Source organism: Tupaia chinensis, unplaced genomic scaffold (assembly GCF_000334495.1).
Source record: "Tupaia chinensis unplaced genomic scaffold, TupChi_1.0 Scaffold000099_1, whole genome shotgun sequence".
Taxonomy (NCBI): domain Eukaryota; kingdom Metazoa; phylum Chordata; class Mammalia; order Scandentia; family Tupaiidae; genus Tupaia; species Tupaia belangeri.
The window spans coordinates 3486232-3511896 of NW_006159563.1; the positions used below are offsets into that span (position 1 = coordinate 3486232).

Consider the following 25665-nt stretch of genomic DNA (forward strand, 5'->3'; position numbering starts at 1 on the left):
GTGACTCAGAAGGAATTCCAGATTTCTGAAAATTCTTCAAACACAATCCCTGTCATGTGTCACTCAGTTCTTTCTCATTGTTGCTGATTCTCTTCAAAACTTGGTGGGCTCTATCTATACTTCCTAACCAGTGTGGCCATAAATCTGGCTTTTGCCAGAGGGACAGGGATAGGAGTGAAATGTGTAACTGCCATGTCACTTGCTTCTAAAGACGTCTCCTGCCTGCCTTTTGTTTTAGCTTTTGCTTTGTTTTGTTTTTTGTTACTAAAGCCAGCTAGGACATGACCAGATTTGACCTCGCAGGCAAGTTCAATGCCTTGTGGGATGGTCAAATAATAATGAGAGGAACCTGGGCTCCTGAATCCCCACCAGCTGGATTGTTCATTTCAGACTTGGAAATGGAAGCAGATTGGGCAGGAGGGCCCCCTTGCTGTTGGCTCTGTGCTCAGCACCCCTAGATGTGAGGACAACTTCACTTCCTTGACGAAAGCTCAAATTTCTTCCCCTGCATTATCTCATGTGCGTGCTGTAGTCATGCCAGGGGTAGATGTGAGTCTTAGTTACAGAAAAGGACATACCTCGAAGGCTCAGGAGCCCATCTCAAGTAGAAGCTAGTGACAGCTGGGCCAGGACCCCATCCCAGCAGCTTCTCTTCTCTCCATGGCCTACTCGGGATTACTGAGCTGCCACTGGAGGAGCTGAGCCTTCTGGGCAGTAGTGAGTTCTCTGTGCGTGGAGGTAGTCAAAGATAGACTAGGACAACACAGAATAGATTTAAACATTGGAGAGAAAGAGGACTAGATGATCCTTCCTATTTTTTCTGAGATCCCCTGAATTCTTTGATCTGTTAGTGTCTGCAGCATCAGTGTCTTCCAAACTGATTCTCTCATCTTCCAAAGTTCCAAAGTAAAACAAAAGTTAAAGGAGATCCTTGCTAAAAGAAGACAGTGTGGGAAAATGGGAAAAGAGTTAAGTGAAGAAACCAACAAGATTTTCAAGTATTCAAGAAAGGCAAAGTTTAATTTGCATATAGGCATAACCTACACCTCACTCGGCAAGCATCAGGGTCTCAGCACAAACCCTTCTGTCGAAATCACAAGTGTGCAGATTTGCAAAGTAACCTAACACAAAACAATATGCATCTCCAACCAACACATGTGTTTGTCCGTCACACACACAATTAATAAATACATTTAAATCCTCTGCAAAAGAGAGCTGAGGATGGTCATCATGTGACCTCACATTTGACAGCACTTTACAGTTACGGTCGAAACCATTTGGTCCTCACAACAGCCCTGTGAGGTAGGCAACACAGGAGCTCATCTCACTGTGCAGATGAGGAAACTGAGACTCTGGGCGGTGTAAACACTGGCCTAAGGCTTTCAACTACAGCCAGTAGATGCAGATCCAGGCGAGGACGTGGGGCTGGGAAGCCTGGCTTTCTAGTGAAAAATGAAATAGGTTGTATGAAAGACAATAGGTCGAGATCATTAAGTAGAACTACTATTTTCCTTGAGTAGATCAGATCAAGTACAATCAACCTTAGTGTTAATATTGTGTGTGTGGAAGCTGAGATGAGTAATTTTCTGAATCACTCGTGTGTTTATAACCACAATACAATAATTATTTTCCACTTTAGTTCTGTCCTGCCTTACTTTTAAGTCACCAATGGTCACTGAGAAATGGCACTCTAATTAGATTTCATGGACTCGAATCTTATTATCAAAAATCATACAGTGTTGTCTATAATTAGGTCATTACTTAAACTCACAGCTTGATTTTTTTACTGAAATGATAATGAACTTTATTCATTCATTTCTTCTGGTTATGGACATTAGTGTGACTCTTCAGCAATAAATAGTATCCCGATGCCATCTCAATCGCAGTAAAAACAATAACATTCACAGGTTAAATTAGAAAACTCTTACAATTACATTGAAGAGAGAGATCTTTTTTTTTTTTCCCCCAGGGGCAATAAAATCAAATATTGCAGAGAAAGGCTAAATAAAATCATTTGCTTTTAAATAAAATTGAATTTCATTGGGAATAACTTCTCTATTACATGTCTTTTAAATTAAGAATATAAGAGCTGCTCAGTCTTTGCTAGCCCAAGACCCTGTCTCGTAGAATAATGAGGGAAGAGGTGCAGTTTCATTACCACACACAAACAATACGTACACTTAAATTCTCTGCAAAAGAGTTCCCAGTGGGAGCATAATGGATTTTTCCTCTTAAGTTATTCAGGTTATTCAATCTATGAGTTCATGTGTTTGTAAGGAGAACTTTAAGATGAATTGAAATGTAATGAATAATACAGTGGGTTTTGTGTGAGAGCCACTTGAAAATATTGCAACAGCAGTTTAAAATTCCCTCTTTAAATTTCTTCAGAGAAATACTAAGGAAAAGTGACAACGTTCTACTTCATGCCTGAATCTGTCAAATAATATATTGGCATGGGTAAGAGATTTGTCCCTATAGCAAAACTGGATGTCTTAGTTAATAACCAAAGGCATCCCCTAAAAGCCTCAAGATAATTCCATTGACAGTACAAAATGTGGGTATTCATTCGAAAGCATAAAATTGGATTTTACTTCTGATTTTCTGGGTTAATTTTGCAGTATAATGTTTGCTACTTGGCTGTTAGTGGCTGACCTCCCATTGCCTCTTAAAAATGGGACTCATATAATGGAATCCAGGCAGACACGGCTAGGAGTGCATGCTTTGTGTGCCTCTATACACGCAAAGCTTAAAAGGCAGAAGAAGACGGGGTGAGTACTTTTAACGATCAGCAGAAACACTGTACATTGCTCTTAGGGGTTTAAAATGTGATCAAATTGAGTTTTTTTTTATAATGTGCAGTCCTATCCCAGCTGGCTCACAAATGGTGCAGGTCATAAAAAAAAAGAAAAAAAAGAAAAAAAATAGTGAAAAATGAAATAGGTTGTATGAAAGACAATAGGTCGAGATCATTAAGTAGAACTACTATTTTCCTTGAGTAGATCAGATCAAGTACAATCAACCTTAGTGTTAATATTGTGTGTGTGGAAGCTGAGATGAGTAATTTTCTGAATCACTCGTGTGTTTATAACCACAATACAATAATTATTTTCCACTTTAGTTCTGTCCTGCCTTACTTTTAAGTCACCAATGGTCACTGAGAAATGGCACTCTAATTAGATTTCATGGACTCGAATCTTATTATCAAAAATCATACAGTGTTGTCTATAATTAGGTCATTACTTAAACTCACAGCTTGATTTTTTTACTGAAATGATAATGAACTTTATTCATTCATTTCTTCTGGTTATGGACATTAGTGTGACTCTTCAGCAATAAATAGTATCCCGATGCCATCTCAATCGCAGTAAAAACAATAACATTCACAGGTTAAATTAGAAAACTCTTACAATTACATTGAAGAGAGAGATCTTTTTTTTTTTTCCCCCAGGGGCAATAAAATCAAATATTGCAGAGAAAGGCTAAATAAAATCATTTGCTTTTAAATAAAATTGAATTTCATTGGGAATAACTTCTCTATTACATGTCTTTTAAATTAAGAATATAAGAGCTGCTCAGTCTTTGCTAGCCCAAGACCCTGTCTCGTAGAATAATGAGGGAAGAGGTGCAGTTTCATTACCACACACAAACAATACGTACACTTAAATTCTCTGCAAAAGAGTTCCCAGTGGGAGCATAATGGATTTTTCCTCTTAAGTTATTCAGGTTATTCAATCTATGAGTTCATGTGTTTGTAAGGAGAACTTTAAGATGAATTGAAATGTAATGAATAATACAGTGGGTTTTGTGTGAGAGCCACTTGAAAATATTGCAACAGCAGTTTAAAATTCCCTCTTTAAATTTCTTCAGAGAAATACTAAGGAAAAGTGACAACGTTCTACTTCATGCCTGAATCTGTCAAATAATATATTGGCATGGGTAAGAGATTTGTCCCTATAGCAAAACTGGATGTCTTAGTTAATAACCAAAGGCATCCCCTAAAAGCCTCAAGATAATTCCATTGACAGTACAAAATGTGGGTATTCATTCGAAAGCATAAAATTGGATTTTACTTCTGATTTTCTGGGTTAATTTTGCAGTATAATGTTTGCTACTTGGCTGTTAGTGGCTGACCTCCCATTGCCTCTTAAAAATGGGACTCATATAATGGAATCCAGGCAGACACGGCTAGGAGTGCATGCTTTGTGTGCCTCTATACACGCAAAGCTTAAAAGGCAGAAGAAGACGGGGTGAGTACTTTTAACGATCAGCAGAAACACTGTACATTGCTCTTAGGGGTTTAAAATGTGATCAAATTGAGTTTTTTTTTATAATGTGCAGTCCTATCCCAGCTGGCTCACAAATGGTGCAGGTCATAAAAAAAAAGAAAAAAAAGAAAAAAAAACAGCCCCTTGCCGGGGGGTGGGGGAGTTTGTGTGTGTGGAGTTTTTCCTCTTGGAACTTCAGCAAGGGCTCAGGAGGGAGTGTATCTCTCAATAAAATAAGGTAATAAAGGTCAGCATAGTGATTCACAGTGCTCACGGCTGACCACTGGGGGGCGCTTCCAATATTGTGCAAGGATGGACGCTAAAGCTTTGTCACTTAGCTGAAAAGTTGCATTCCCAAAGGGGAGGAACATTTGGAAATTCCTCTGTCTCCTACTTTTCCTGTAATAAGGATGACTTCAGCGCCTCTGGAACATTTGGCTCAGAGAAATGAGTCCAAACTCCCAAGGAAAGTACACACAGACCTGTCCCTTCCTGTCTGCAGAATTCAGCTACTCTAAGGCAGAGCAGAATGCACCAACCTTGCCACATGTTGTTTTGCCTGACACTGGTGGTAGGTGACACGTCCTGGTTTTACTGCACCTTCCAAAACAATGTTTTTGAACCAAGAAAGCTAACCCTCATTTCACTTTTCTTCATAAGACCTTGAGGTGTTTGGTGCATTTGACACATATTTCAAACTCTCAGTTTCTGAACACTGAGAAATGATTCACAAGTTATGCACTGATAGGATCCAAACAGTCCATGCTCGTCATGCATCAAGATGCATCAACCTCTTATTTGAAACTAAAGAGAACAAACAAGCAACTTAAAGAGGAAGGGAGGGAGAGAGAGAGACAGAGAGAGAGAGAGAGAGAGAGAGGAAGAGAATAAAGCATTCATAAGTAACCCTTCTTGGGTTTAATGCTACACTGTTGGCTGATATGAGCTATCGAAAATATTTCTGGAATATTCTTCAAATGTTATCAGTATTTCCTCTTAGTTGATATTTCACTAAATGGTTATGTACAGAGAGGCCCTTACTGCGTAGAACACGTACATTCTCTATCTCTATGGTACTTTATCTTCCACTGGGTCTTAAGAGCCAGTAAGTATAATTTATTAGTCAGGTATTAGCTCTACCAACATAATTAAAGTGCAAAGAAAGAGGGACAACAGCCAGACAGATCAACTGTTCGTTATTAGCATCAGTAAGTGTCATGCCTCTGAGAGAAAATGTCAGGTGCGACAGGCTCAGGTAATAACAACTGTATTTTTCTCTTCCTTCTTTTAAAGCAGCAGTCTCCCTGAGAAGAGAAGAGGGAGGTAAACAATGAGATAGCCCTGTTTCTGCAACAGCCGACAATCTTGGGAAAAGTAAGGTCACTTCCCCAGCCTAGGGTAGCAGGACTAACCCTTGCATTTGGTTTTCTGATATAAGAGCTGTTGGGTGGTTGGGCTTATTTCTCATGCACGTTCAGGATTCTCATTCAGAAAGATCTCAAAATCATGTTTAAACAACGATGAGGTTGGGGCTGGGGGTGGACTGTCTACCAACGGCACATGGAAGGGCTGGCTTTAAAAGAAAATCCCACTAAACGGTTTCTTTTACAAAATACAGCTAAAGTTCATAATGAGCCTAAAAAAACCCAAAGGACATTAGAATAGATGCCTACTGTAGAAAGAGGGGGAGAGGAAAGTAAGCAAGCAAAATGCAGAGCTCATGTGTAGGTGTATGCTCTCACTTAGCATTGAAACCCGTTACTCCCACAGCACTTTGTGGCCTTCTCTCTTGGTCCACAGTTTTGTCGGTGAGGTGGACATGCACCTTTCTGCAATCTCTGCAGCTATCTCTCCAAGAGGGCTGGCCTCTGGGACTAACAGTCTCAAGAAACCCTTCACCTCACCCCAACACAGCCACTAGGTGGCCTCCTCCATGGCACAGCCTGTTTTGAATTATCATGCACAAATCCACTTGTCCTCATTTCTTTCCTGCCCTGTTGCTTAGAGAATGGAAAGGCAGTTTCAGAACATACCATTCCTCAAATAGAAATGTTTATAATGCACTGGAAACCATGCACATGCTGGAGACTGAAATTGCTTATATGCTGGCCCATCCCTAAAAAGGAAGCCTCGGCTTTCTGTGAAGCTTGTAACACAAGGAAATGGGATGGAAGTCAGATCCTAGAAGGTAGGTGTGCCCAGGCCAGTAAAGTGCCAGAGAAACACCCCAGGTCTTTCCCATGACTCCCGCCCCTGAGTTCTAAGAGAACATAGGACAAAGTTAGGGATTTGCCTCCCTACCATCTTCATTAAGTGGCCACTAGCATCTCCCATCTTACACTCCCTTATGTAAAAGACGCCATAAGCTTTAGTAAATATTCATCTTTTCACCTCCCCACCCGAGTCTGCAGCATCTGTCTTTTGACCCAAACAGTTGGGTTTCTCTCTGGCTGGAGACAGAATTCGGTTGGGCTCCGTCTTCTGCGGTGGAAAAGGGAGACGGGCTTCATCTCCCAGTCCTCGCCGCACTGTGTGAGGCATGGCATGCACAATTCTGTCTGTCCCACTTCCCATGAAAATTCTGTGGACTTGGGCACAGCCAGATCTTCAAGCAGGGAGCCGAGGTTCAATTTTTAGTGACAGCTCATATAGCGTATCTTCATCTATGATGAGGGCTTTGTCAAGCAGGTACTGCGTGACCTACACACACACACACACACACACACACAAAAAAAAAGAGAAAGAAAAGGAAAAAAAAAATCTTATGGTTAACCCCTTTCAGGACAACCCTGTATACATTTCCTAAAGGGAATCTGATAGAATCCAGCATTTTCTTTTTAAGCATTTAAAATAATAATATATCTTAGATGGATAAGACATATATTTACAAAAAGAATTTCCCCCTATAATTGCACTTGGTATTATACTGTATATTTTACGCTGCTCTCATTTTTAAACTGTACATTATGGAGTGTCTGCCCTGTAACTACACAGAGCTCTAACTGCTGTACGATATTAACAGTGCAACATATCAGAGTTTAGCTAATGGCCTCATACTGACAGATGCTTAGTTGCTGTCAGCATGTCACTATTACACACAGTGACAGTGAAATCCTGGTTAGCATGCTTCTTGGTGCTCATGTGTGAATGTTCTGCTAAGGTAGACACCAGAAATGAAATGAAAGAACAACACGAAAATGTTGGAATATGGGACATGGCCTTAAACATATTTCCTTACTTTTATTGAAATACAATGTATTGGGTCAATAGAAAAGTCATGACGTATTCTTGCATAGAAAAATACAGAAAACTGGGACCAGCCCTCTAGCTCCTCAGGACTTTGGGCATATGCACATGCACCCAGTGTGCTTCAAGATGACTGGGCCAAGGATCAGAACTCATGGTTGGCCTTGTGGCCTTTGGCATGGCAGCTCAGTATGTTACCGACTGCTCCATCATGAACTCATGATTGGCCTTGTGGCCTTCGGCACGGCAGCTCAGTATGTTACCGACTGCTCCATCAAGGCTGGGCATTTTGGTATTACTGACCCACTCTACAGTTGACTTCTAAATTATTCTTTTCCACTTTTTCTTCTTTATTCATCCCCTCACAAGCATATAATATTACCTTTGGTTGATGGTCTATTCGGTAGGAAGTCTGCTGGAACTGGCGTATCTCTCTGACAATGTGTGATATCTAACAGAGAAAACAACAACAACAACAGTAAAGCAAAGTCATTTCCCTGGACTCCAGCACCTTCTTCCAGGGCCTCTTCCCAGAGCTGTCAGTCACTTTTCTCCATCCTACCTGATCATTCTCTATGCCAGGAACTTTCCTGTCCTTCAAGAAGCCATGTGAAATGCCAACAGCTAGGAGATGCTTAATTCATAATCAGGGGAACAGGTGGCACTGGTAGACCTCAGATTTGGGACAGGCAAGCTCTGGGTGCCTTTGAACACTTATTGCTCGGTATTAGAACCTGGTTGTCTAGCAAGAAGCCCTTCACCATCTATCACTGGTTGTTCCTAAAAACTCATCCTTGGAGCTACGTTCTCCACCCACTTGGCCCAGACTGCAGGCTGAAATGGCTTGGCCAAAAATCTCCTCAATTGGCCAATATCAGGTATTACACTGGTATCCATCATCTCTTCTACCTTGAGGTTAAAAAACAAACACTGACTTTCATGACCTAGCCTCTTCTCTCTAAGCCACTACAGTCATTAAATCAGGTTGATAAAAGTTACCACCTACCATTCTCATTTTGGAAAAATTGACAAGGCCTTCCTCAGTAAAGTTTGGTGTTCCTTCTTCAATAAATGCCAGGTCTGTCAAGTACATCCCAAGATAAGGAACTGCTGGGGGGTTACAACTGCAAGACCAAGAGGCTCATTAACACAAATGCCTATTTCCCTCCCCAGTTCAAATAGGAAGCAACGGTGCTGCTTCAATACCTAAAGAACAAAAATCTTCTATTTTGTTTTCAGAAGAGCAGTCATGATATGCAGAGTTTTAAATACATTTCACAATAGAATACAATATGAAATTATAACCCATGCTTTACTTTGTATTTGAGACAATGGTGTGCTCAAGCAACAGGAAGTCTTAGAGAAAAATACAAAACACTTGCTAGCATTGACTGCAGTACTTCTAAATTGACCATGCTTCTTTGATGGGTAGAAGTATATAGGAAAACCCCTATGCCCTCATCTCATTTGAGCACGTACACTGGACTGTAAATAATTGGATGAAACATCAACAAAATTAGAACTTTGCACTCTAGCAAAATATATTTTCTGTTTTAGTTAGTACATACTTAAATGTTTTAGAAGGTGTGGAGATTGCAATTGCTTGGGAGCACACAGTGCCATGGTGGTTAATGTGGCAGGAGCCCACATGGCCAACTGTATGGTTCAAGTCCAAGACCCAGAAACTTAAAAAACATGCTGGACTTGTGTGCATGCATGCCCAAAACTCTGAGGGAAGAATGGAAGAGAAGGAACTGTGGTATGACCATCTCCCTCTGGGAATGCTTTCTCAACTTCCTTCTCTCCCTCTCTGTCTCTGGTGAGTGCACCCCTGTAGCAAATTAAACAAAGAAACAACAAAGATCACAATGGCATACTAAAGTGAGACTGTTTTGTTTGGTTTGGTTTGGGAGGCAGATGGGTATACTTGATCTTCTCAAAGAGACCTGAGGCTAAAAACACAGATTTTGGGGCCAGCAGGTTACATAATAGTTAAGGCACTGGACTCCCACAAGCCGACAGCAGTTCAAGTCCCAGACGTGTGGCTTGAGGATCACTCTAGGCACATGTATATGCATGACCAAATCTTGAGAGGAGAATAAAGAAGGGACTGTGGTGTGGCCATCTGCCCTGGGGGTGGGGTGGTGGTGGTAATTTCTTACTTTCCCTCTCTCTGTCTCTTTCTGTCTCTCTCTAGAGAATATATGTACTCTATGGCAAAAACCTAAACAAAAAAAGGTGGGGTTAGGGGGAGATATTGATGTAGAAAGAACTGTGTTCGAATCCCATCTTGAGCACTTACTAAGTGATAAAGGCAAACTCTCTGAACCCCAGTTTCCCCATTTGGAAAACAGAGACAATAAAGCTTATGGCTAAGTTGCTGTGAGGCTTAGATAACACAAAGGAGGCCTTAGCATTGAATCTGTCATTTAAACATTCAGTAAATAGCTCTTGTACTATTATTGCTATTCTTGTTGCTATTGTTATTGTCATTATGAGTCCTTGTGCTGTCAGAAGAGTAATGTTTTTCTGGAGTACATCAAGTATAATATGTGTAGTGTGTCATGAGAAAACCAGCTGCAGGAGAATAGATTCTATGCCTTGATGTGTGTGCATGTCTGTGTGTATGTGTATGTGTGTGCATGAGAGAGAAAGGGAGAGGAGAGAATTATCCAGAAATAAAATGCAAAAAATAAAATACAATAATCAACATGTGATTGGGACATTTGAACAAATAAAGGAAATCATTGTACTTAGATTAGAAAATACCAATGGATAAACTTTTTTATGCCAAAAGATGGTTCTTTATTGTGGTGCTTTTTTTTTTTCTCTTATTTGGAATACTCTGAAAACCATGAGTTCACCTATAAGCCACTCACTGTATGGAAGTATTCCTAATGAAAAGGAAAGCAAGAAAAATACCCAGATGGTGGAAATTAGTTCTCATTTGCTTTTCATTTCAAAGCAAAGTTGGAGACAGATCATAATTTGTATGTTTACATATATAAATTATTTTAAAACATTTCTCAATTATAAATCATTTAATAACCAAAATAGACATACTTTTTAAGAGTTTCTCTGAGATTTTTAAATCTTCCTTCAGATGAAACAGTCTTCTGAAGTTTGTCCATTAGAGCTTTTGTCTAGAAAGAAAGAAAAAAAATAGTACATCATGAATGATGATTTGATAAGATGGTAAGTTGTCAAAAGAGATCGATTCTCTTCTACAGTAAGAGATGATGATACCTTTACCAGAATAAAGGACACTGTGTTCTGGGTTTGAATGTATTTCCCCTCTTAAAATCATGTTGAAATTTTATTGTCACTGTAACAGAGTAAAGAGGTGGGGCCCTTTAAGAGGTAAGTAGGTCATGAGGACCCTGCCCATAAATGGATTAATACTGTGATTGTATGATTGGGTTAATGATCCCAGGAGTGGACTCCTGCTAAAAGGATAAGTTGGACCTCCTTTTTTCTCTGTCTCACACACTTGCTTGTCATGTGACACCTTCTACCCTCTCATGACAGCAAGAAGACCCTCTTGGATACCTCAGTCTCCAGAATCTTTCTTTATAAATTACCCAGTCTTTGATATTCTGTTGTAATGGCAGAAAATGGACTGAGACATTATATACTTCTCATAGTACAGAGATAGGGCATTATGTCTACACTGAATGCTTAAAAAAGAACATATAAAAAAGACAAAGTGCCTAAATCTTCACATTTAGTCAGGAAAATGGAAAATATGTAGAAAAAGAAAACTGTAATGCATGGCAAACTTAAGGAACTGAAAAGCAACTGTTGAATAAAGAACCTTAAAGGAGAAGTCTCATGTTGGGAACCGTCACCTCTAAACCATGGAAGCACACGTTTAGTTGCTATGCTCTGGACTGAGCAATTATCTTCTACTCCAAATCCTTTCTTTTATGGTCATCTTCACCAATTTATTAGAAAAGTATGACTGATATTATTTACATATACACATTATACATACACATATAATGGATGTTTCTTCCAAAGACATGGAAGAATGGCAGAGAATGCCCCATTTTTGGTGATACCCACACCCAGACGGCTTGGCTGGGTCATAATACTTCAGATTGTACAGGGAGTAGCACTTGGAAATGTCTGGGTTTCCAGCGTTCAAACTACGCTTTGTCTCAGCCCAGAGAGGAACTACACAGCTGTGTGAGAGTTTTCAGAATAACTCGAAGGACTGCCTTTCCCATCCTGGTTTTTGAGGGAACTGGGAGACCTCCTGCCTGACGCAGGGCTAGCTGTGGCCCTAAGAAACCACAGACTAACAGCCCACTCTGCAGACACAGACCAAATGTGGTGGGCTCCAGAGCGCTAGAGCCCTCTGGACATGTCTGAGCAGATGGCTTCACCAAAGATGCCTGAAGCAAGGCACAACTGGGGCCAACTCTACCTGCTGTGACTGGAGAGAGCCACAGAAAATGGCACCTAAGAAGGATGGTTTGTTAGCCCACGCTAAGGCCACTGTGAGTGACCCCCACATGCAGCTGATGTGGCATATTCTATTTAATGCCTCTACGAGTGGTAGATTCAAAATTTGAAACAACAATTCCAGTTTTAGTCTTATCATCCCTATTTTCTGGTTAGTCCCGCTTTCCCTAATCCTGTGTCCTCTCAAAGGCAAGACTATCACTGCAGAGAAGGCCAGGAAGCTTTCTTAAGGAAGATTTAGGGATCTCTTGGTGTCAGTTTCAGAGAAAAAGAGTGAAGGAAAACATTCTTGAAATGACAAAATTATAGACATGGAAAACAATTGAGCAGTTTTCAGGAGTGGGGAAAGGAGGAAGGGAGGGAGGTGACTGTGGCTACATAAGCATGGCAGGAGGGATCCTCATAATAGAACTGTTCTGTATTGACTGTGGATGTTCACACAAACCTCTCCATGTAATTAGAGTGCCTAGAACTAAATTCATTAACACACACACAGAAACAAGTACATGTAAATACAGTTGGTGAAATCAGAACAGATTGGTGAGTTGAACCAGCATTCACTTCCTGTTGTGATATTGTCTGAAGTTATGCAAGATGTTACCATTGGGAAAACTGGGTGTAAGCTGCAGGGAATCTCTATATTATTTCTTACAATTGCATGTAAATCTATGATCATCCTCAAAACTAAAAGTGTGGTTCTTTTATTTTATTCTAAGACTATTTATAAAATCTATGGCTTTCACTTGCAAAGTCTGAGCTTTGTTGAAAAAGAAAAAGGACTTGTGAGTTTTTTTTTTTTTTTTTTTTTTTTGAGAGGTTTTTCACTATAGGGCGCATGCACTCACCAGACAGAAAGAGACATAGAAACAGAAAGCGAGAAATCACCCCCCAGGGGGGATGGTCATGCCGCAATCCCTTCTCCTCCATTCTCCTCTCGGGATCTTGGGCACTGATGCCCACACACACGGCGTGAGTTTTAAGCCCCTGGGTCCGGGACGCGAACCACGGTCGACTACATGGTAGTCCAACGACACAGCCATTACACTAACTGCTGGTCTCCATATTTTTTGTCAATTTTAACTCAATGGGAAAGGGCAGACAGGGGTAAGTCAAGTCCAATGAAAGAAAACTGACAAAGTTATATTTCTATACTTCTTTTCAGAAAATCTTTTATAAATGTATATCACCTAATTACATATAAATGCAGACACACACACACATATATATGTGTGTGTGTATGTGTGTATATATATATATATATATATAAATTTCCAGAGGGCCTGGACCCAAGTGGGCTGCGGTTGTGCTGGAGTCTCCGAGGATTCCAGGCAGTCATACGTATGTCAGTGTTGCTGCAATGTGGGATCTGGCTCTGGATCTCCACACACAGGACTTAACCCGAGGTACTATGGGACCAGCCCTGTCTGTACACATCTAGGTCAGGAGGCCAAACTTTTACTACATGAGCAACAAAGAAAAAGGTGCACACAGAGGTCACTAGGCCCTCAGGTATTTACTTTAGGGGAGAAAAAATGCATGTATTGGCCATCACTGGGCTTCCTCAGAATCCATGTGCTCCTGACTGACAGCCACGCTGTTGGAGGTGGTCCCCAAATGTTTTAATGAATGTTTCAGAAATGCACGAGTGGAATCAATGAAGTGGTAAGAGCACAGTAATTACCCACGCTGGCACCTTTCTTTGGCAGGTGAGCTGTTCGTCTCAGTGAATGAGTTAATTAGTCATATTTCTCTGGGCTTCACCCCCCAGCCACTCCTCTCAGCAGCAGGATGTGCTACGGGCGACGCTCACCTGCTTGGACACCTTGGCCCAGGTTTTCTTCAGCCTGTAGATGGCACTTCTGTTTAAGGCTGAGGTGATCTCCAGCACGCCATTGTAGTTGTGCAGGCATCGGCAAATGTCCGCCACTGCCACCCACTTCTCGATGGCGTTGGCACGGGAGCTGACATCGGCATAATTCATTATCTGGGAGGCCACGAGGTTGCTCATCTGTGACAACCAGAAGCCCAGAAAGACAGTCTCAGAGGCAAAGCAGTATACATGGGCAAAATACCTGAATGACCTGCAGACACATCAGGAGGGGAGGCTGTCGAGTGGTGTGGAGACCATAGTCTGGATTTAAATATCAACTTTCTTAAAAGATCATTGTCTGAGGGCCAGCAGATAGCGTAATGGTTACATTGCTGGATTCCCACATAGTCGACTATGGTTCGAGTCCTAGACCTGGTGGCTTAAAACTCACACGGGATGTGTGTGGCCCAAAACCCTGAGAGGAGGATGGAGGAGAAGGGATTGTGGCATAGCTGACTCCCTGAGAAGTGATTTCTCATTTTCTGTCTCTCTGTCTCTTTGGCAAGCACACATGCCCTATAGCAAAAACCACTCTTAAAAAAATAATAGTCTGTAATAAAAATAATAACAAATGAGCTCCTGTTCATCCTTACAGTGAAGAGATGTATTATTTGGAATCCAGCTTGCTGGGAGGAGAGGTGGTTTTGTTAATTGGTAATTTTGACGAAGGAGGCATTGCCACTAATTACTGGGGAAATGGGCTGGAATAACCTAGCCCCTGAGGAAAGGCAGTGTTTGCAGGTGATGGTGTCACTCCCTGGGACCTTTCTACACACTCTTTAACTCCCAGCTGCGTGTGGAGACTCCCTCTGGAAAGCCTCAATTAGCATGGAGAGGAAAAAAGCACTTGTCCACAGTCAGGGCAAATTCTAAACCGATCAGCTCTCAAACCAGAAATACTGAGCTGCAGAAGCGAGATGATTTTCTCCTCTTCTGACTTATTTTCACCAGCAGTTAAAACAAAAACAAAAACAAAAAAACTAGTTTCAAGGCTAAGTACTATAATTCTATTAGTTAAAGGCAGTTTAAGCAGCTCAACTCTCACAACACAGAAAGGAAAAGGACAGAATAGGATTATTAACAAAGGCAATGTGGAACATGTAATCTTACAGCCATTCACATAGCCGGATGGCACGCCCACTCTTTGACGACTGCCAAGGCATTTAAGATCTTCCCCAGTGCCTCAGAATTAGCACTGCGGATCTTTGCGAAGCACCTACCGTAGTGCTGCTCATCAAGCACCTGCTCGTTCACCCTTCGAGTAGAGAGGGATTGTTTGGGATCCAGTTTGTTTGGGGAAAGGGTCATTTATTAATCAGTAATTTAATAAAGACGTTACTGAGACTAGCAGTTAGCGTAATAGCTATGTTGCTGGACTCCCACATAGTTGACCACAGTTCGAGTCCCGGACCCGGTAGCTTAAACTTACGCCGGGCACGTATGCTTACATGCCCAATATCCCGAGAGGAGAATGGAGGAAAAGGGATTGCGGTGTGGCCATCCCCCCTTTGGGGTGATTTCTCACTTTCTGTCTCTCTGTCTCTCTCTCTGTCTGTCTGGCGAGGGCACGCGCCCTATAGCAAAAACCTCTCCAAAAAAAATAAAGACGTTACTGTCAATAATTATTGAGGAAATGGGATAGAATAAGCATTCTTTTATTTGTTTGTTTGTTTATTCATTTATTTAACTTTGTTTGCCAGAGGGTGTGTGCACTCACTAGAGAGAGACAGGATGGGGTGGGAGGAGTGAGAAAGCATTCCCCACAGGGGGATGGTCATGCCACAATCCTTTCTCCTCCATTCTTTTTTCATGATTTTGGGCATGCACACACACTCAGGCAGCATGTTTTTCAAGCTTCTGGGTCCAGGGTTTGAACCCATACAGTTGGATAGGTGGGATCCTGCCACCTTAACCACAATGCCACTGGCTGGCCCACAAGCATTCTTTTACATGCTAGAAACAGAAGGACAAATAAAGCAATGCTCCTGACTTTAAGGCACTTGAGCCAAGTTAGGTGCGAGGTACATTTACACATAAACTATAAATGCCACACAATGCAGTGTAAAAGTAAGTCTATGCGTGTGGGCTTCAGGAATATGAGGGTGGCACGGGGGACCTGGACTAGGATAGAGGAGGTTTCTGGAAATTATCACACCTGCATTGATTCTTAAGATTCAGTAGGATTTAACTGCTACTTTCCATCAAAGTAGAAAAGCAAAGGGGCAGAGTGGAGAGTAGACGGCATGGTGTACCAGAGACTGGCTGACAGTTGTCTGGGAGCACAGGGCTGTGAGAGACAAAGAGGACAGATGGCAGAGCTCTGGACACCAGGGTGAGCCATATCCTGAAGGCAGAGGGAGCCATGACCAGCTTTTTTTTCAGAGTGACATAATTAGATTGACCACTCAGAGAAGTCAGTTCGGTGACACTGATGACAAGTCAGACGGAGGGCAGGGAGATGGCCGGAGAGAGATGAATTTGAAAGTGTGAAAGGTCAAGGTTGCAAGGTGGGGAAGATGAGGTGAGGAGGGATCTGAGATATATGTAGATTTAGGGTTCACGAATATATTGTGGGATGGTAAGGGTGAGGTGGGTTATGGAGAGAGAGTCAAAGATGACCTCTGATAACCTATGTTCAGGTTCGTAATTTTAATAAAGAAGTTATTGCAAATAATTATTGAGACATTAGGACATCATTGAACTGAGAGTATGGTGAGCCATTAGGTCTCGAGACAGAGATGAAGGTGGAGAAGCAGGTTTGGTAGGTCTGGGGTGCTGATGTTAGGTTCCACCTGCTGTCTGCTGAGAGCACAGCGTGGTGACCATCCATGCAGGAAAGATCGGTGGGCCTGGCACCTGGGAGTGAACCTCCAGTTTGAGTGCTTATGTTACATATATTCCATGTGCAAGAACAGCTCAGGTAACAGAGGTTTCTTTTCCACAGCAGGGGCTCTGCTTCTCGGAGAGTGACCTAGATGAGTTACACGCCAGGCATCCTTTCAGCAGTGGTGGCATCGAAGCCATGATGGGGAGGCCTCCGTTCAACATGCAAAGCCAGTCTTGGGAATCTACCCTGTTGTTTTAGATTTGATTCTGGATGATTATTGATTCCCTTGCAGTGTTGCCAGTAGTTATTTTGGTTTTGGTTTTGGTTTTGTAACACCGTCATTATTCCTTTTACTCTAGCTTTGTGGAACTGAAAAGGGAGCCTTCCCTTTGCCTAGACAAGCCTGAAGACATTTCCACATCTATTACTTGTTTTACCACAGGACTAAGACCACTAGAACAGAACCAATGAGGTCTAAAAGCAACTCTTAACCTTAGTGCTAAAGAACAACAGAGCAGGGAGATAAAGTGACTGTGTTTTTGTTGTTGTTGTTTTTAAGAATTATTTAACTTTATTAATTTTATTTTTTATTTTGACCAGAGAGGGACAGAGTGAGAGAGTGAGACAGACAGAAAGTGAGAAAGCAAGCCACCAGGTCCAGGACTTGAACTATGGTTGGCCATGTGGGAATCCAGTGCTCCCAACCACCATGCCACCTGCCAGCCCATGATTATGTTTTAAGAGGTCCATTTCAATCCCAGAATATAATTCAAGCTAAATATTCAGTAATGATGAGGAGGAGTGGCACCAACCCAACCTTACTATCACCACCACCACCAGGGCTAGTGGCACAACTTGCTCAATCTGTTGGTCGATTTAAAACCCAAAGCATTAATGATGATTATGATTAAAAAAAATAAGAGTAACCTCTACATAACTAAGCACTTACCAGACTTAGGCACCATGGAAGGTGAAGTTTCATTTCAGGAAGTTAACTGGAAATTATTACATCACTATGAACTCTTAGAGGAGACTTAAGCTTTTCTGTAATATTCCACTGATTCTATTCAAAATGCTTTAGTTTAGAGAAGAAACATAACAGCCCAACATTCATCCTCTTGTAACAAGTCCAGAGTTGTATTCTTATGACTACTCACATCATTAAAGTGTTGGCTGGTTTTCATAATGTAAGGGGTTCTTTCATTTTTATCCAGTTTCATCCACCCCTGCCCGAGAAACTCTCTGAAAATTCCAAAACAAACACAAAACCAAGTAAGTTTTTAAAAAATGGTGGCTGTGATCCTGAATAATTATCGTGAATATTAGACACGTTAAATTTGTCATTGCCTAGAATGTTACCTGACACCTGCTGCTACAGACCTCTCCAATGAAGTGTAGTTAAACTCTGCCATCTCACACTCAATGCCAAAAAGAAAGAGGCTTTTATGAGTCCAGATTTCTCTTATAGCTCTTTAGAACTTTGGCCCTTTTTTGATCCTACAAAGGGTTCTCTAAAGTTGGAAAACAAAAACCAACACAAGGGAAATGAAAAGGTTCAGTACTAACTCAGAAACCAAGACTGTTTTCCCTGGATCTGTTTTTAAAAATGTTAGCCATTAGCAGAGGGTCCAAAAACAACCCATCACTACCAAAAATGTTAATCAAGAACAGAATTTTTTTCTTCCATGTTGTTCTAATGTAGTCCAGAGAACATAGGTTCCAAGGGAAGGAACTTCCTTTCATTCTCCGCAGAGCTCAGAACAGGGCATGAGGTATGGCTGAATAAATGCACCTTGTTCCACTTTTCCAGCACATTCTGTGGACCTAGGCAGTGAAGTGGTGTGGGCTCGGCCTATTCAGAGGTTTGCTGTTTCATTCATGAGCAAGTCACCACACCACAACAAGCGAGGGATGATCAAGATGGAGCATCAAGAATTATTTTGCATAGGCAGTAAAAAAAAAAATCTTGAAATGAAATTACTCTGACCCATGCTTTGTATATACATGTTGGCTGAGCCCTTGTATACAGTTTTCTGTCCCTAGCTGTTGTTAGAACTACTCCCATCCTACAGCGTGGGACATAAAGGCCTCAGTTCCACAGGTAGAAATAACTGATAGTTGTTCACATAAGCACAGAGGGGACAGAAAGAAGAGGTGGCAGGGGTCCAGGAAGAGACTTCTGCTGGAAGGTTCTGGCTTTGCTCTTCCTCCTGCACAGAGGTCACTATTCCCCAGCCTCACTGTGCTGGAGGGTCAAGGGAGGGGAGAGGCAGCAGAAGTGGGGAGAGACACTGTGTTTTTAACTCAAGGCTTCACATAGTCACTGAGTTCTTTTGAATGGCCAATGGGCCACAGTCCTGCTTTGATTTTTTTTTTTTTTCATGTTCATGGAGAGGTCTATCAGTACTGGAAGAGGGGAAGGGAGAGAAGATAAAATATATACAAGAAAAGTCGTCGGGGTATCGGGTGGCCCTGCCCTCATGCCTCTCCAACACAGCTGTAGCTCTGCCTCCCTAATCTCTCTGCCCTGTCCACTCCTGACTTCCACCATCAGACAGCCTCTGCTCTACATATGACATGGACCACATTCATATTTTTGTGCAGCCATCCCATTGCCTTGAATTTAGCCATCAGTTCATAGAAGGCATGTGCTGACAGTTGCTACTTGTCCAGACAAAGGCCTTGTTTGTAGAGCTACTGAGTATGACAGCTGGAGGGGGGGTGCTTACAGAGCTTCTCACTCCACACATGAAAGAATGAGGACTGTATAGGAAGCACATGGTCACAAAGCTCAGAAAAAATGATGTGTGGGCATGGGTGAAGAATTATGGCAGAATCTACAGCGTTTATCCTAGCTCTAGGTTTCTTCAAGTTTAGTCCTGGGCAATGCAGAATTACTTGGGGTTCTCATTGAAAATACAGTTTCTGGGACCAGCAGTTGGCATAATGGCTATGTCACTATACTCCCATGTAGTCGACTGTGGTTTCAGTCCTGGACCCAGTGGCTTAAACTCACACTGGGCATGTGTGCGTGTGTGCCCAGGATCCCAAGAGGAGAATGGAGGAGAAGGGATTGCAGCATGGTCATCCCCCCTGGGGGGTGATTTCTCGCTTTCTGTCTCTGTCTCTGTCTTTCTGGTGAGCGCACGTGCCCTATAGCAAAAACCTCTCAAAAACAAACAAACAAAAAAAACAACAACAACAAAAAAAAAAAACAAAAAAACAAAAAAACACAGTTTCCTGGGTTTCAACCAAACCTTCTAGAATAAGAATTCTGAGGGAGGGAACCAGCAGTTAGCGTAATAGCTATGTCGCTGGATTCCCACGTAGTCGACTGCGGTTCGCGTCCCGGACCCAGTGGCTTAGAACTCACGCCAAGCGCATGTGCGTGCGTGCCCAAGATCCCGAGAGGAGAATGGAGAAGGGATTGCGGCGTGACCATTCCCCCTGGGGGGTGATTTCTCGCTTTCTGTCTCTATGTCTCTCTCTGTCTGTCTGGCGAGCGCGCGCGCCCTATAGCAAAAACCTCTCCAAAAAAATACCAAAACAACAACAAGAACAAAAAAAACAAAGAATTCTGAGGGAGGAATCTAGGAGTGTACTCTCAGGGGAGATGGCCACACTGCAATCCCTTCTTCTCCATTCTCCTCTTGGGATCATGGGCATGCACGCACATGCACCTGGTGTGAGTTTAAGCCACCGGTTTGGGACTCAAACATTTGTTGAGCACATGGGAGTTCACCAACATAGCCATTATGCCAACTGCTGGTCCCTAGGAATGCACGTTTTTAACAAGCTTCCCAAATGTCTTTAGGTTCACTGAAGTGTGATAATCTGTTGTAGCTGTGTTGAAGTTCCTGTAATAAGTTAAGAGGAGAATACAGAGAAATTCACATGCTCTGATAATCACAGTACAGATAGAAACACAAGAGTGACTATTACGATTCGTGGTTTGTCCTCCAAAGTTTTCTGTTTTGGAATCTGGTGTTGGGAAGTGGTGAGGCATAGTAAGTAATGATTGGGTCATGGTCTTTGCACCATGGAGGCAACACTCTTGTAAATAAGATTCAGTGATTCCAGCTCTCATAAGGGGTTAATTCAGGGGCAGCAGGTGGTGTGGGTGGTTAAGGTATACTCCCCCGTGGTTGATGACAGTTTGAGTCCTGGACCTGGTGACTTGGAAATCATGCCAGGCACACGTGGGTGCATGCCCCAAATCCCAGGAGAGGAATGGTGGAGAAGGGATTGGGTGTGGCCATACCCCCTGGTGAGTGATTTCTTACTTTCCCTTTCACTGTCTTTCTTTGTCTCCCTCTGGTGAGCAGATGCACCCTGTGGCAAAAACTTTTTAAAAAATAAATAAAAAGAAGGAGTTAGGGGCCAGCAGATGGTGTAAAGGTTACATCTCTGGACTCTCACATAGTCAACTGCAGTTCAAGTCCCACACTTGGTGTCTTAACACTCACGCCAGGCGCAAGTGCATGTGTGCTCATCATCCCAAGAGGACAATGAAGGAGAAGGGATTGCGGTGTGGCCACTACCAGCCCCCCCACCCCCCACCCACCCCCACCCCGCGGAGGGTGATTTCTCATTTTCTGTCTCTGTCTTTTCGGCAAAGTGTATGTACCCTATAGCAAAAAAATCTCTCTCTCAAAAAAAGAAGGGATTAGTTCTTGAGACAGCTGATTGTTATAAAAGTGAGAGAACTGCCCACAGCTTGCTCTCTCTCTGTACCCCCCTCCACCCTCTATGCTTCTGTAGGCATGCTATGAAACCTATGCCTTTGTTTTCCAAACCCCAAATTACCAGTTTTACAAATAAAGGTCTATCCTCTTAAATTTGCCCAGTCTCAGCCATTTCTATTAGCAATAACAGACTAAGACAGTGGTCATCTTAACAGTCCCCAAATCAGTATGTCCAACATAAACAGGACCAAGAGACATCCGCGCAGGGTCAAACCATCTGAAGTGGGCATCTCTGTGTGCGTGCACTCTTGTACACACACGCACAGCTTTAGGAATTCTGTGAGCTTCTAGGTCAGCCAGTGCAGCCCCTACTGCTGTGAGGTGTGGCACTCACTCGTAGGGAATGCTTCGGAAAATGATGTGGTCCAGGAGGGTGATCTGCTCAGCCAGCTCCATTGCCGACAAGGTTTCAAAGCACTCGGCTTTCAGACAGTCAGTCTGTAAGAGATGAGGGAGGGAAATGAGACACACCAGGAGCAAGGCACCTGCACTGTGGGAGTGGGAAGCCCATCACGAGGTTCTAGCTATGAAAGAAAATCGTGGAAAGCTCAAAAATATCAAAGCCAACATTCATATCCTGGACCAATGCTAGACTCCCAGACCAAGGTGGTTTAACCCACAGAGCCCCACAGGCAGAACGTGTGGTCAAACACTACATAATTAGTGACAAGCATATTGCTCGCCTTTGAGGGTTAGTGTGCACATAACTTACTGGATAGCACTGGCTGAACGTACCATTTGAATTATATCCTCTAATTTTAGGTGGATGTCATCTTGATCATCTTGTGAAAGTGCCCTAAAAAAAAAAAAAAAGTCAACAAATCTTCCATTATAAAAAATAGACATGCTAGGGATGAAGGTGGAAAAACAAAACAAAACACCTTGTGTGTAAAAGTTACAGAAGAATCTTTAAGAGAGACCATTTAGAACACAGAACCAACTTGTTACGTACAAGGTGGCAAATAAAACAGCCACTGTGAAAGTGAACCCGAAAGGGAGCTGGGAGTGCTCTGGGTTACCGAGAGGCTCTGTAAGGTGAATCCCGGCATCCTCTGATGCTATGGGGAGTCATACTCACAGGCCCGAGAGCCCTCATCCACACTCTTCTAGCCCCTTCCAGGCCTCCCCTGCTGGTGCTGAAGCAGGTTTTGCACAGTCACCCCCTTCCCACGCTTATGTAGACCAGAAACACAGGTGAGTTCCCATATGGCAGAGCTCTGAACGAGGAGAGGCAGGAGCCAGCAGGTAAAGTCTTTACTCTCGACCAACTTCCTGAGACGCTTTTGGCTGTGCATCCCACACCCAGTGTTAATCAGCACTCAATATCTTTTTGAGATAAATGATGAATGAATGAATAAACACATAAGTTAATGATTACCTAAAATACTAGTTTCAGAGTGGGAGCTCTATTTTATACCCAACGGAAGTTCAGAGCCCTGGAGAATTGTACTGAGTAGGCATCCAGTTATACAACTTGCCATCTGGCCCAAGTACTTTCAATTTTCCAGAAGGAAGGCACAAACACATATTAAAAAGTATTAAGATATTTTAACAGTCTTGAATTATGTAGCCTGTCAGTTGACAGAAGCTAGTTTTAAAAGAATAAATGATATGACATTATATTATGTTCTGAGTTAATAAAAACCACCACAACCCTTGAAAATACAAATCAACCATAACACTACAGAGAGATGATTTATTGCATGACCACTACTTGCCAGCCATGTGCTGAGCATGTGACCTACAATAGCTCCTATATTACAAAAAAATCCCTTTAGAGGAGATTTTCAGTTAGACTAGGCATTATTTTCTGTTTTACAGATGAGGAAACAAATGCTTAAAGAAACTGAGTAACTTTCCCAGGGTTCCAGTCCAGCCATGCTCTTTCTATTATTTTATGCTTCACTTAAGCAGGCTTCTGGAGGGCACCTCTTCAGGGGTCCTTCCAAAGCACAGTCAATGAATGCCAACTCCTTCTTTAAGTTCCTCCCCTCTTTCAAACGCTCTCAGCTATTTAAGGGGGAATAGACCTTTTATATTATACTAGTGGAAGCCTTCTTGTCAGCAATTAGCCTTGTCATTTGTGAGCAAAAATAAATAGTTATTATATGTTACAAGATAGATTAAGATAAGGAAAAACATAAGTGAAACATGACTCTTTCTTCAGAGTATTAAATCACATTTAAGGGTTATGTATGGAGGATAAAGTGACTCTTTCACAAAGTCTATGTCATTTTTCCATGGTAAACTAGGTTCCGGGAGAGATCCGTGGCTCCATAACTATGTATATATGTATACCAGTGGGAAAGATCTTTTTTTTATGAGGCTGGACCATATCCTTCCCTTGGATAGAAAGAGTCAAGAAGTTGGTGAGGGCCCATCAGTGTTCCTCTTCTCAGTGATCTCTCCCTAATATCCCAAGATCATTCTGGTTCCATTAAGTTACTGAACATTTCCTGTCTTCTTGTTGATGCTACTTGGGCTGAGCTGATACCACAATGAAGTATCACCTCACCCCAATTAGAATGGTGATTACTACAAAAATAAATAAACAAAATAAATGAAGACTAGCAAAGACCTTCTCAAGACCTGAACCCACCACAGTTGACCATCCAAGAAGTTAATCATTATCCCTTTTCATTCTGTAGCACACAAATCTGTAAAAATCGCCAACTGAATAGATATTTAAAGACCAATAGTTAGACAACATTGGGAGAGAACATGTTTTGGAATTGTAGAAGTCTTAAGCAAAGCAGTTTTTTTGTTTTGTTTTGTTTTGTTTTGTTGCTATAGGGTACATGTGCTCACTGAAGAGAGAAAGAAAGATAGAGAGAGATGGAAAGTGAGAAACCATCCCCGGGTGTGTGTGTGGGGGGGATACTCACACCACAATCCCTTCTCCTCCACTTTGCTCTTTGGATTTGGGGCATACATGTACATACTCGTGGTGTGATTCTCAAGCTACCACATCTAGGACTTGAATGTGAAGCTGGCCATGTGGGTCCTAGCACCTTAACCTCCATGCCATCTGCTGGCCCAGCAGAGGTTTTCATTTACAATTTTTCAAATAACTGCCTATAACAATTAATGTATTTGTCAGTACGTAATTGCTGTGAGTCAGGCATGGTCCATCAGAGAGATGCTGCTTTTCTGTAAGAATGTACTACATGTTTAAATACATGTTTTATGTTCACACTTCACTGTTACATGACTGAAATGCATATCAACCTCTTGTGTCAGGGCTACATCTGACTATGGTATATCTGACTTTCTCTCTCATGGTCATAATCCCTGTTTGTTGGGAGGTTATGTTCAGAACTGTTTTCCTTCAGATGTAGAGGCCTCTCCACCTCTGGTCCAGTCTTTTTGGAGGAAAGATTAGTTTCTAGTCTGCTGTCTATCTTGGGACTTTAATGAACATTCTAGGACCTGGGCTCCCCCCATATCTATCTGCAGAATAATCAGTTTAATAATTGTGCATTTAGGGACCAGCAATTAGCATAATGGCTATGTCGCTGGACTCCCATGTAGTTGACCACGGTTCGAGGCGCAGACCCGCTGGCTTAAACTCATGCTGGGCACGTGTGGGTGTGTGCCCAAGATCCCAAGAGAAGAATGGAGGAGAAGGGATTGTGACGTGGCCACCCCCCCTGGGGGGTGATTTCTCCCTTTCTGTCTGTCTCTCTTTGTCTTTCTGGTGAGAGCACAAACCCTATAGCAAAAACATCTCCAAAAAAAATTTTTTTTAATTGTGCATTTATAATGAAACACCAAATAAACTTTATTCTTTAACTTTTCCTTATATATTTAAAAAAATTTTAAAAATTATTGCTAGAAGGCATGTGCCAGACAGAGAGAAGGAGAAAGAAAAACAGGCAGAGAGAGAGAGAAAGCATTCCTCCAATGGGGTATGGTCATACCCCAATTCTTTCTCCTCCATTACACCATCTTGTCCGGATTTGGGACACACATGCACATGAACCTGGCCTGTTCCTCAAGCTGCTAGGACCAGGACATGAACTAGGGTCAGCCATATGGGATCCAGCTACCTGTGCATAGTGCTTAACTCCTGCACTGCAGGGCTGGCCCACCCCTCCTTTAACTTGTGATTCTACAATAAACCAGTGTCTGCTTACACAAATAGGAGCAACTGCACCTGACAAAAGTTACTCTATCCAGTCCAAAGAGCAATCAGAATCTTCTCTTCTGCTGCCCCCAGGAAAGAGAAGATAACAGATATTACTT

General features: G+C 42.2%; 1 protein-coding gene across 1 annotated transcript in view; it reads right to left on the minus strand.

The window, feature by feature from the left end:
- Positions 1–2928: 2928 nt before the first annotated feature.
- RASGRF2 (Ras protein specific guanine nucleotide releasing factor 2) overlaps positions 2929–25665 on the minus strand; it is a 289250-nt gene continuing 266513 nt past the window's right edge. The window contains 8 exon segments of the mRNA XM_006143501.3: positions 2929–6965; positions 7894–7962; positions 8518–8635; positions 10575–10654; positions 13789–13986; positions 17833–17917; positions 21755–21858; positions 22156–22216. Of these exon segments, the coding sequence (XP_006143563.1) occupies positions 6873–6965; positions 7894–7962; positions 8518–8635; positions 10575–10654; positions 13789–13986; positions 17833–17917; positions 21755–21858; positions 22156–22216 (808 nt within the window). The 3' untranslated portion in view covers positions 2929–6872.